The sequence below is a fragment of the Scylla paramamosain genome, chromosome 38, assembly GCF_035594125.1.
Source record: "Scylla paramamosain isolate STU-SP2022 chromosome 38, ASM3559412v1, whole genome shotgun sequence".
Taxonomy (NCBI): domain Eukaryota; kingdom Metazoa; phylum Arthropoda; class Malacostraca; order Decapoda; family Portunidae; genus Scylla; species Scylla paramamosain.
The window spans coordinates 15,206,235-15,218,734 of NC_087188.1; the positions used below are offsets into that span (position 1 = coordinate 15,206,235).

Below are 12,500 nucleotides of genomic sequence, written 5' to 3' on the forward strand. Positions count from 1 at the left end.
TTGTCTTGGTGGGGGTGAGCTTGAGTGAGGCGCAGTTAGTTGGTCCATTATTTATGGAGGCGCGGGGCTAATGTTGGTTCAGGAGAACGTTTTGTCAGGGGCTCATATATTTAGGAGGAGTGAGGCGTGGGCGAGACTCAAGGCTGTGGCGAGAGGGAGCGGGATGCAAGATGAGGGAGGCAGGCACACACACACACACACACACACACACACACACACACACACACACACACACACACACACACACCTCTTAAAAGGCCATTAAGGTGAGACAAGGCGGTGAAAAGGTAGTTTCAGTCCACGTCTTGCATGACACAGCTCCGCCCACCTGTCAGCCGCCCTCATCTTTTTCACCAATCCCCTCATTAGTCACACCTTTTTTTCACCTGCCGCATCCACATAACCTCCAAAGCTGAGTGTTGCCATTAATTTCCCGAGTCAGGTGTGTGGCCATGACTCACGGTGACGTCACTTCCGCTCGGGCCAGCCAGAGGGACTCAAATTTTTCAAAACTTTTCGCTCACTACTCAAGATCCACGTGTTTCTGTGCCTTGCTTCGCTTTAACGTGCGAATTCTTTTTAGTTGAGAGGAAGTTTAGTTATGGATGGTTCATTTTCTCCCCTCCTGCCCCACTTCCTCGCCTCCACCGCCCGCTGGCATCACCTACTCATGTCATTGCTTCCTTCACCACCTCCGTCTGTTCCTTTTTCATTCACTTTTTTTCTCTCTCTCTCTCTCTTTTTGGTACCGGTTTCGTTTCATCATCCTGTGCTCTTTCTCTCGCTCACCTGATCTCGTTCGCTTGATTGCGTATCTGTTCACCTCTCACACCTGTCTTCCTCTCCTCCTCCTCCTCCTCCTCCTCCTCCATCTTGCGTCACTCTCTCACGTCCCTCATTGTTCCCTAGTTTTCTTTTCTGTCCGTAATCCTTCTTCTTTACGCTTCATTCGCCATTTCCTCTGGGTCATTAATTGGATCAAGTTTCGACTCCCCTCTCTCTCTCTCTCTCTCTCTCTCTCTCTCTCTCTCTCTCTCTCTCTCTCTCTCTCTCTCTCTCTCTGGTTTTTGCACTCTTAAAATCACCATCATTTGTTCTTTTCTTCCTCCCAGATCTTTTCTCCTCCTCCTCTTCCTCCTCCTCTTCCTCCTCCTCTGTCATCTTTTTCTTCCCTTCCTCTTAACACCTCTTCCCTCATCAGCGCCCTTTTTTTTTTTTAATATATCTTTTCTCAACTTAGACCCTCCTTCCCTTCCTTCCCTCCTTCCTTCCTTCGTTCCTTCCTCCCATTCCACCACGATCACTTTTCCTCCCTCCTATTACCTTCCTCTTTCCTTCCCTGCACTTCCACTTATCACATTTCTTCCTTCCTTCCTTCCTTCGCTCCCAGCATCGTCCTTACCACCACGATCACTTTCCCTCCCTCTCTCTCTCTCCTCTTTCCCTCCTCGCACTTCCACTTATCATATTTCTTCCTTCCTTCCTTCACCGCCACGACCTTATCATTCTCCTTCATCTCCTTTCACCCTCACTCGCTAAGACCTCTGCTCTCCCACACCAGGTTCCAACTAGTACGTCAGCAGCTCTATCCAGTCCCTACATTGGTTACGCGAGGGTCAAAACAGCGAGTGGCACTGAGACTGTAGTGCCAGTGTGCCGGGATCCTTACTGCAGCGGGTGCCAGATCAACTCCCATGCTGCCCAGGTGGTAAACGGCACTTGCCCCCCCGGATGCTCCCAATGCTCACAGATTGCGACGCATACGAAGAATCTGGCATCGCTACCCGGCTTGTTACCATCCCTACCTGCTTCTACCCTGTAAGTATTTCCTCCTTCCTGTGACTTAAGGTCTTTCAAGAGGGAGGTTCTGACTTTTCTTACATTAATTTTTATTTTCCTGGGTCATGTCTTTCTCTTACACACAAAAAGTAACTGAGGTCTTAAGTTCATGATGTTCTTGTCATATTTTACTACCCCCAGTCAGTTGCTTTCCCTTCTCTCCACGGCTGTGATTCAGGGAGGTTACCTGCGGGTTCAGGTGTTGATTAGATCGTCACCTGTGGGTTGTATTGTTGTTCTGAGGGTCAAATGTTAAGGTGATGTCGGTGTTTTGCATTGTATATCATTCCGTGGTTTGTTATTTCACTTTCCCCATAAAGGTGTTGTTTTCCTCGCTTCACTTGGGGTTCTGCTAAGTTATGGCTGTTTTGTCGAGTAGAGTGGTGTTTAGAAGTGCTTGGAAGAAGTGAGTCTCTTCCTGGCTCCTTCAACGTTCAGTTCTGTTGTGTCTGTTACATAGAAGACTTCAGGTAAGGTTCTAGATGGAGTTTAAGTGCGTAAGTTCAGAGTTGTGTTCATTAACGTCTGTCTGTTTGTTGCTGGGAAGTGCTTGAGTGAGGTCCTACATAAGCTCCTCTTGGTTCTAATCTCAGTTATGTTTTTTGTCTGTCAGTGTGTTGTGTGGGTGTGTTTGGTGTGGTTCTAGATATAGGCTAGGTTCCTTAGGGTTCTGTCTCGTTAGTTTTATCTCTGTTTGGTGCTTATGAGGTTCAAGATGGTAAATTCTTCCTGGTTCTTTTCAGGTTCAATTTGGTTCAGTCATTGTTGTCTAAACGTTCTTGGGAGAGTTTGTAGGTTCTGGTTTGGTTGTGTCAATATTATTATTTTTCTTTTTGTAGATGTAGGTTAAATTCTTCCTGGTTATGTTATAGATTCAGTTAAATTCAGTCAGGTGTTGTGTAGAGGTGTTTAGGAGAGTTTCTGGTCCAGGCGTGTGGATATCTCTCTCTCTCTCTCTCTCTCTCTCTCTCTCTCTCTCTCTCTCTCTCTCTCTCTCTCTCTCTCTCTCTCTCTCTCTCTCTCTCTCTCTCTCTGTATCGTTTTCTGGTCGTTGTGAAATATGATGACTCCCAGAATCCCTTTGAGCGGTGTGTGGTGTGTGGTGTGCTCGAGTCATCCCTGCCACCTGTAATCTGTGTGATGCGCCTGTCACGTTCACTGAAGCCGTCTTCTCAGATTACTGGTTTTCAAAAGCTTCACGTACACGAGTAACGTTCGGCGCGATTGTTTTTTTTAGGCGTGAAATCGACCACAGGGAAACTGGCAGTCGTAAGTTTTGAAATAATGGACAGGTAAATGTAGTAAATGTAAATTCGGTGTGTAATCTCGACTGCAGTGAAACTTTTTACAACTTACCACATGTGAGGAAAGAGTGTGCAAATGAATGGGAATTATCTTATAGCAACTAGAGAATGTAAAACTGCGACGAGTGCGGCGTTCCTGCAGTAGAAGTGACAGGTGCAGCTATAACAAAGAATATAACTTGTTTGGTCAGATAGCATCGCCAGCTTAATGTCAAAACAGTTACCAGAGAGATCGAGAGAGAGATAATGGTAAATACGAGTAGCTGCAATGACACCTACTGCATTATGATAAACTGTAGAACTAGAAGTAAAAAAATATCAACACGGAGGAAAATACTAAAAAATGCACGAATTTTAATAACTATATCCAAGTAAATACAAATTTTAGCTAGACTGATAGAATTATATTTAATGCATTACAGTAGACTGTAGAACTAAAGATGAAAAATATTAATATGAATACTAAAAGATGCACAAATTTGAATTGTATCCAAGCTGAGAAAACTATGATAAAATAATAGTACAATAACAAAACTATGCTTAATACATTGCAGTAAACAGAAAAAAATAAGCATAAATATATTAATACGAATACTAGAATACATACAAATTTCAATACCCTATCTCAGAATGTACTAAGCCAAAACGAATATTTCCTTAAAAAGAAAAAAAAATCAGCAACCTAACAAATACAAAATACAGATAGAAAAGCAATAAAAAGATACACACACGCAAAAGAACATGTTATTGAAACGTGCAAAGACAACCAGGTCATTTTCCCTTTAGTTTCGTCTTCAAGTCCCAGCAAGGAGGTTTTCGCAAGGTTCTATTTTCCTGCGTTCAAAATTGCTCTGTTAAAATCCCTGAAGTCTTGCCTGGAGGTCACAAGGCGGCCGACTCACTCTGTCTTCCTTTGTGCTAAGCTAAAGGTCGCCCTGCCATAGTCACGCCCTTCTCTTCCACTGGGTCTCGTGAAATCTAGAGTATTTTACAGTGAAAGTTGGCGGCTGGTGTACTAAAGCGATATTCCTTCTCCCCCCATCACACACAGACTCAAATCCCGTTTTCCTTTTACGTAGTGGAGCGTCTTTCGGATTTGGTAATTGGTGTTCGGTCAGACGTGAAATTATATTCTTGCTCTCATATAATTTTTAGCGAAAGACGCATCATAAAATGAAAGAAGGATGAACAAAATTAAATACCTCACGTGGGATTTATGCTTATTTCCCACTTGCATTTTTGTGTCTGTCTCTCTCGCTCTCTTTTTTAAAACCTACACTCGCTTCTGTAATTCGTGGCAAGAATGTAAAAGTCATTTGGCTGAAGTGTATAAGTGCGTCTTTATTTTCTTGTGATTCTTGGCGTTCTAGTTTCGCGGCTGTGATGGACGAGGCGCCTCAGGATATGGTAGATTCAGAAGTGCGTTGTGGTTTGGTGATGCCTTTCTTGTTGGCAGTAATGGTGTGCGTGTCTGCGTGTGTGTCTATGCGTGTGTGTGTTACGATGCGAATGCGCTTGCGACAGGTAGCGTCAGACAACGCCGTCATGAAGTGGTGATGAGGGTGATGATAGCAAAGTGATGGTTGGTGAACAGACGTTGGTGGTGAATGAGTGCCGTGTGGTGGGAGGTGATGTAGTGATGATACGTGGTGATGGTGATGACGGCAGCTCCTTGCGGTCACGTCACTACAATGTTTGTCATCTTGTTGAAGTTGATTGTGGTTTCATGTAGTAGTAGTGGTGGTGTGGTGGTGGTGGTGGTGGCGGTTGCAAGTTCTGACTAAGAGCGCTCAAAGACAAGCGGTAATGACAGTAATATTAGTGTTGTGTGTGATTTGGTCTTGTGATTAGTGGATGTTAGTGGCGTGGTGATGATAGTAGTGGTGGTGGTGAGTGTGGGAGTAACGGGGCTGGTGTGGGCGGGGAGTGGTGGTGAGATACACAGCCAAATAACAAGTCTTTTCCTGTAGTTACCTTCCCCCCACACTGAGAGACAAAAAAAACACAAGGTCATGATATTACTGCTGATTTGAGGGTGGTAAAAAGTGATGTTGACACTGATGATGACAAAATGACACCAGTAAATCATGTATTATACTAGACAAGTCTTGGGATAATGGGAAATAACACTAGTGAATCATGCATTATACCAGACAGGCTTGGGTAATGGGGCAATGTGGCGATACTAATGGTTCTAATGGTTCTTGTGTGGCGCAGCAGTGGTCTCTACCCTCCCCCGGGGCTGGTCGGCGGCTCACACCAACCCTACGTGTGCAACTGGATAGCGGGCGACACTTTCTGTGGCAAGCGGTTCTCCACCTCCGAGGAGCTCCTTCAGCACCTCCGCAGCCACACCAATCTCTCCACCTCCGACTCCACGCTGCCTCTCCACGCCCTCCATCACCCACTCCTCGCCGGCCACCTCCCGCGTGGCTACCCAACCCCACCACTGTCGCCCCTCTCCGCTGCACGCTACCACCCATATGCCAAGCCGCCCTTAGGTCATCTCCCCCCTACGGCGCCCCTTCCAGCCTCCGCCCTTTCAGCCGCCACTCTCTCCGGCCTCCCCCCGCACCCACTCTCCGCCTACTACAACCCTTACTCCTTGTACGCCCGCGGCCTGGGTGCTACCACAGGGTTGCACTAGTTGTGTGTGGGCGTGGGATGGGCGTGCCAAGGGCGTGGTCTCCCCTTGTGTGCTGTGATGTTATTTCTTCTTCAATATGTACAAATCGGTGTTTTATGTGAATATGTGAAGATTATTGAGTCATCTTTGTTTGTTTTCATTTATTCACTAGAGAAGGAGGGAATGTAATGTGTGTGTGTGTGTGTGTGTGTGTGTGTGTGTGTGTGTGTGTGTGTGTGCCTGCGTGAGAGAGAGAGAGAGAGAGAGAGAGAGAGAGAGAGAGAGAGAGAGAGAGAGAGAGAGAGAGAGAGAGAGAGAGAGAGAGAGAGAGAGAGAGAGAGAATCAGCGTAAGAGAGAGAAAGAGAGATTTTTGTTTCATCGTCAATGTTGTGTGTGCGTGTGCGTGTGCGTGTGCGTGCGTGCGAGCCATGTTTTACTTAACGATCTGTGATTTTCTTTGAGGGTCGAGGACAATCATATTAGTTTTATTTTTCGTTCATTCTCCCCGAAAGTCGTGGCTGGGGATCTGTGATCTCATGTGAGGTGGGGGGGAGAGGAGGAGGAGAAGGAGGGGGAGGTGAGGGGTGGAGGGGCAACGGAGAAGAGGGGATGGGGCAGGCTACCCTTCCCCCTCCTCCCCTTCAATCCTATCACAAACCTATTCTGAGATGTCAGTGTTATAAATCTTCAACCCCTTCTCCAGTAATCCCTATCCTCCCCCATAACCTTCCCACAACCTCCCCCATAACCTCCCCACAACCTCCTCCATAACCTCCCCCCACCCCCACACGCTCTATATATTCACTGTACATTACTTGAGTGTGTCATGTCATGTGTTTGCAGCAAAAAAGAAAAAAAAACAACAGCAGCAGCGAAGTATCTGTTTGTATATTTATTGTACCATATCTGTAAGCCAAGTTTTAGAGGGAAATGCATTTATTTACAGATCGATTTTGTCTCTGCCTATCCTTCCGCCCTCGCTTCTCCGCCAGTGGACGTCTTGCGATGCTCCTTCGTTTCCCCGTATTCTGAAACTAATTTTTCAAAGGCAACAGTATATTTAGCCAGGTTCTTAAGAGTGTAACTAATGTGGAAATATTAATCTGTCACTAGAACCATAAAGACACCCTTGAAAACGCGTGTAACTTCAAGTAGCGGAGGCTTTTGAATGTAGTGGAGGTGCGGCGCAGAAGTGTTTCAGAATGCGGTCCTTTGTCTCTCCTCTGGGTGAAATGCTCAGAGCCGTTATGGGATAGTGGAGCATTCTATTGATGGGCATTGCTGAGAGAGAGAAAGAGAGAGAGAGAGGAAACGGAAAGATTTAACAAGTCACAGTTCCTAGAAAGTCTTCAAAAACATTGCCACCTCCCACACCGCCGCCACCACCACCACCACCACCGCCGCCGCCACCGCCGCCGTAACTCTTCGCCGGTGGGTTGGGGCGGTCGTAAAGTCTCGCCTCATAATTAAGCTTCGCGTCACCGCCTTCTTCCCCGCGCGGCGCTTCCCGAGACAAGTAAATATGCCACAAATAGCCATGAATTCCCCTCGATCTCACGAAAATAGACATCTTTTGAACCGCCGTAAACTCGCGGTGCATTTTGTAAACTGAATCTAAATACAAGGCCATTATTTGGAGTGGGGAGGGGGGGTTGGGTTATGTACGGGTTGCATTATCGTAAATACAGGGAGGATGTAAAGGTGGTTTATGCGTCTCTTAATGTCTGTCTGTACCCTTAGTGGTGTGGTTGTGCACTTTATGGCGTGGCGTGACTTGTGAAGCAGACTGCAAATTTCTGTCGCTGTTGGCAGTTCGTGGATTTTTCGCTTCGTTCATTTCTGTGTAAAGGAAACGAGGACAGAAAGACATTGGGACGTAGGGACACTTACACTTAATACTCGTATGTGTTCATCTGTGTGTACTGTGGACTATAACTTTACGGGCTTGAAACGCCAGTCTTCCTAACACTGATGTTGAAGCACTTCGGCTGTCTTACTCTTAAAATCTGTGGTCTTTTAAATATTGCTGTGGCCTTTTTTTTTTTTTTTTTTTTTCCGTCTATAACTGGTGTTTCTAACGGTAAGGTCTCAAGTATTCCTTCCTCGGTCTTACTGTCAAGGGTGTGGTCTTTGATATATTGCTGTGGTCTATTTCTCAGTCCTGGTATGTAGACTTGAAGTGTCTAATGTGCGGTCTTGAAGTAACGCTGTAAGAAAGAAGAGAGAGAGAGAGAGAGAGGGAAGGATAATTAATCGTCTGTGCCTCGTATAGATAAAAGGAAAAGAATGATGAACGAGAGAGAGGAATCAATAGGAAAATATTTGCTGGAGAGAGAGAGAGAGAGAGAGAGAGAGAGAGAGAGAGAGAGAGAGAGAGAGAGAGAGAGAGAGAGAGAGAGATACACACACATAATCAATAACAACGTCAAACTAAAGAAAGACACTCAGTTGAGCAAAAGAAACACACACACACACACACACACACACACACACACACACACACACACACACACACACACACACACACACACACACACACACACAAAGCGCCTTAGTCCTGTATTGCGACACTCATCCGTTCATCTCTTCCTTGACTCGCCACAGATTGAGTGAAGAATACCAACAGACAGTCTTTCCACACCTTGTCTATTGTAATTCCGTAAGTAATTCCAAGAAAGAATGTCTCGGCTTCTGTTTGCACCTTTGGTAATTCTGATGTCTTGTTTAGGAAGGTCTCTGTGTGTGTGTGTGTGTGTGTGTGTGTGTGTGTGTGTGTGTGTAGGAGGGGGAGGATAGGTGTGTGTGTGTGTGTGTGTGTGTGTGTGTGTGTGTGTGATTTAGCTTCGTTATGTGTTTAGCGGTTAAATGTTCGGAAATGTTATTTTAAAACGTGCGTTCACAGGTTAATTAGGGATGAACATCAACCATGAACACCTGACTGGGTATGCTAATGTGTGTGTGTGTGTGTGTGTGTGTGTGTGTGTGTGTGTGTGTGTGTGTGTGTGTGTGTGTGTGTGTGTGTGTGTCTTTGTGTGTCACAGTGCTTACACTTACACATAATAATAGAATTCTTGTGCTTTCTTTCTTTCGTATTTTCTTCTTTCTTTTTTTATTCTTTAAGTAGTATCAGTAGCAGTAATAGTTGTAGTTGTAGTAGTAGTAGTAGCAGTAGTATTACATATTTTCTTTTATCACCGTCAGTTTCATCATCACTTATCACACGTCATCATTTATTGCACTATCACTGGCTCAGAAACACCCAAATCATTCCCTATCAAACAGTATAAAGGCCATCTATAAAAACTAACATTCAAGAAGCATTTATTGTGTTTCGTATAGGCCTGATGACTTGCAGCTTCCCTTATTTTATTATTCTTTTGTAAACACTAACGTCATTTTCCCAAGAGAACCATTGCCTCAGTCCACAGTCTCCTCACCTCGCATCTCCCGTGACGTCACTAATACACGGAAGACCACAGAGGGAGGTGTACGTGCTCTTCTCACTGACCCAAATTAACACGCGTTTCTCTGGTTTGCTTCGTTATATTCGGGAGATGGAGCAAGTTTGACGATTAGACGAAAAGTAAGGACTGGAGTGATACTTGTATTGGTTAAAGTGGTAGTAATTAGGTAGTTGGAATAGTAATTGTAGTTGGGCAGTTGTACTAGTTATTTAATGATGGATTATAGATGGTCTTGAAGTGAAAATGAGGAGGAAGTGGTGATGGTACTGGTAAGGAGAAGGAAGGAAGAGGAAAAGAGAGGAGCTTCTCCAGTAGTAGTAGTAGTAGTAGTAGTAGTAGTAGTAGTAGTAGTAGTAGTAGTAGTAGCAGTAGTAGTAGAAATACTTTCCTCTTAAAATTATAGAGATTTTGATTAGGGAAAACTTACTTGGAATTAAAAAAAAAATCAATATTATAAGAAGTTAAGTATGATCACTTTATTGTAGAAAATTTCGCGTCACTCACAACTCTGGAGTGAGAAAAAGTTGAGATGCTTAATTTATTTTAGTGTAATTGTTTGTCTCTCAGTGGGATTTATCTAAAGTCGCCCTTTATGTTGCTTTGTTGACGTTTTATTTTGACATGGGAGTGGTATTAGTGTGTGTGTGTGTGTGTGTGTGTGTGTGTATGTGATTATTCGGTTTTCATTTTTTATGCTATAATTTATTGCTTTCCTCCTCCTCCTCCTCCTCCTCCTCCTCCTCCTCCTCCTCCTCCTCCTCCTGCATCTGCTTCTCTCCATCTTTTTTGTGTTATTATTTTAAACATCACATTTTCTTCATTTTTCTAGCTCTCATCTTTTCTTCTCTTCTTACCCCCTCATTCTGCTCCTTCATCTTCATCACAGCCGCACAAAACACAGTGATGCAACAAAGCCAAACTAAAGAATACCAGACTGAAGGCATCTGCATACCACTCCTACGTAATACACACTGTGAGGTCACTTGGTTTTCTTCCCTTCCTCAGATCTTCCTCGCCCTCTTTGATGCACCTAACCCTTCATCAATCTCAGGAACATAAATGCATCATTACATTTTTAGCATAGCGGGGAGTCAGTCTAACGGCGTGACAATATACCTAGTGAAAGCTCTTTGGACAATCCTCTTACGCTGGAACTAGACCATTAAAGACTAAATCTGGCTGACATAGGCACGAGGGTCTTGCATTGTTCGACTCACGCCCGCCAGGAAAACATTACCATGGGGACAATGAGAGATAGACTAAGCGAGGAACGTCAGTGGTAAAGAGAAGATTAGGTGGTGTGTTTAGATGGACGATGTGTGGTTGTTAGCTAGTTGTGTGAACGAGTGAATGAGCGAGACTTGTGTGAGGCATGAACACGTGTATGAGTGAACGAGCTAGGCTTCAGTCATAAGTGTTAAGTTGAAGTGCGCGGCCTGGCGCCGGGAGATCACCTACCTCCAGCCTTCTGTTCACACCTTCTGTGAATAAACACCTGCACTGTTACCTGCGTTTCCTGTGCCCCTGCTGGTCAAGAGTCGAACATGGCGCAGTGAGTAGGATCAGGACAAGGCTGCAGTGGGTACGGCGCAGAATGGAGAAGCAGTTGGAGGCGCTGGCTGCCCTGCTAGCGCGACAGTCGGAGCAGAGTCAGGCTCTGCTAGCGCGACAGTCGGAGCAGAGTCAGGCTCGCGAGGAGCGTTTAACCCAGCTGCTGGAGAGAGTGGGGACACAAGCTCCCAGTCGCACCACGGCGAGCAATGAAGGCGAAACCACAGCCCGCAGCACGTCTACCCAGGGCGCGAGGTTCCCGACGTCCGCCACCATCATTCCTCACTTAACGGCGTCAGCATCTTTACGTGAGTTCGACACGTGGCGCCATAAGTTTGAAGGATACGTAACCCTCGCCAGGATAGACTGTCTCTCCCTGGCTGAGCAGAGGGCGGCACTCGCTGCTGTCCTAGACGACGAGTGGACCCGTACACTTCGCTACGGGATAAGCTTACCGAGAGACGCGGAGTTAAGAACCATCCTCGATGCAATGTGTGAGTACCTGCGAAGCCAGCGCAACATCATCATGGATAGAAGAGACTTCTACTCCCGCGTGCAAGAAACGCAAGAAGGTTTTGACGACTTTTTATGTGCTGTAAAGGAAATCGCCAATTTCTGTGACTTTTGCGACCAGTGCATAAACCATCAGCTGCGTGACAGAATTGTCGTTGGGACACGAGACGAAGTGGCTCTGAAACGCATGCTGGAAAACAAGAAACTCACCCTTGAAAACGCCATAGATATTTGCAGAGCATCAGAGAGCGCTAACCAGTGTAGTGCAGTACTAAGGGGCGGCTCTCACTCTTCGAGCCATGGTGTGAACGCTGTCTCGAACTACAGGAAGGGCAGTTTCGGGGGCTCAAGCCCCACGGGCTGTTATCGTTGTGGCAAAGATTGTCGCAGTGACAAAAGGGGATGCCAGGCAATAGATAAAGTGTGTCGTAACTGCGGGAAAAGAGGGCATTTTGCGAGTGTATGTCAGCAGACAGTGAGGAAACGACGAGGAGCTTCGAGGAGTTCCTCAACTGTCTCTCCTCATCGCGGTGCAGGCCCGAGGCGGGGAGCCAGTGCCAGTGTATACCAGCTCTTATCAGGCGTATACACAAAGACGGTGACGGCACGACCTGCGCCCCCAGGTGCTCATTACCGCCACACATCCCGCTGGAAGAGACAAGATTACGTGGACTCCTGACTCTGGGGCCGAAACGACCGTTATTGGCCTCGACACGGCAACACTCCTTGGAATCCCCGCCCTCCAGCTTGGCGCCCGCTGATGGTGATGGACTTTATGCTGCCGGTAATCACCCCCTCACCTGTGTAGGAACTTTCTCGTCGCACTTGCAACTGGGCGACAGGGAAGCTGAGACTGTTGTGAGCGTGGTGAAGGAGGTGAAGGGGGCGCTGCTTAGCTGGTACGATTCCATCGCTCTCGGAATCCTCCCCGAAGATTTTCCGGCTCAAATCCGACCGCTACGCAGGGAAGAACAGCACACCGGCAACAGCTCCATCAAGTACCCCGACCGCCTCGCAGCCACCTCTATCTACGCCCACAGAAGTGATCAGCTGGCCTCATTCCTACGACCCAACGCCACAGCAGCGTGCGGGGGCACGCTGCTGCTGTGATCAAGGCCTTTCCCAGCGTCTTCGAAGCAAAGGAAGGTTTACGTGCAATGGCTGGTGGATCCATGGCCATCGAGTTGACAGGACGACGCTCG

General features: G+C 46.4%; 1 protein-coding gene and 1 long non-coding RNA gene across 11 annotated transcripts in view; both read left to right on the forward strand.

Moving 5' to 3' along the window:
- Positions 1–6,721, forward strand: part of LOC135091876 (zinc finger protein Noc-like) — an 8,810-nt gene extending 2,089 nt beyond the window's left edge. The window contains exons 3-4 of one of the 2 annotated variants that reach the window (XM_063989917.1): positions 1,562–1,818; positions 5,361–5,915. In XM_063989917.1, the coding sequence (XP_063845987.1) occupies positions 1,562–1,818; positions 5,361–5,790 (687 nt within the window). In that variant the 3' untranslated portion in view covers positions 5,791–5,915. Of the gene's footprint in view, positions 1–1,561; positions 1,819–5,360 lie in introns of both variants that reach the window. The other variant, XM_063989918.1, reaches the window with a different exon arrangement.
- LOC135091877 (uncharacterized) overlaps positions 1–12,500 on the forward strand; it is a 231,607-nt gene that overhangs the window by 117,374 nt on the left and 101,733 nt on the right. Inside the window, exon 1 of one of the 9 annotated variants that reach the window (XR_010262672.1) lies at positions 9,232–9,353. The exons of the other annotated variants lie outside the window; for them this stretch is intronic. This is a non-coding gene — a long non-coding RNA (uncharacterized LOC135091877). Of the gene's footprint in view, positions 1–9,231; positions 9,354–12,500 lie in introns of those variants that run through there. 9 annotated transcript variants of the gene reach the window in all.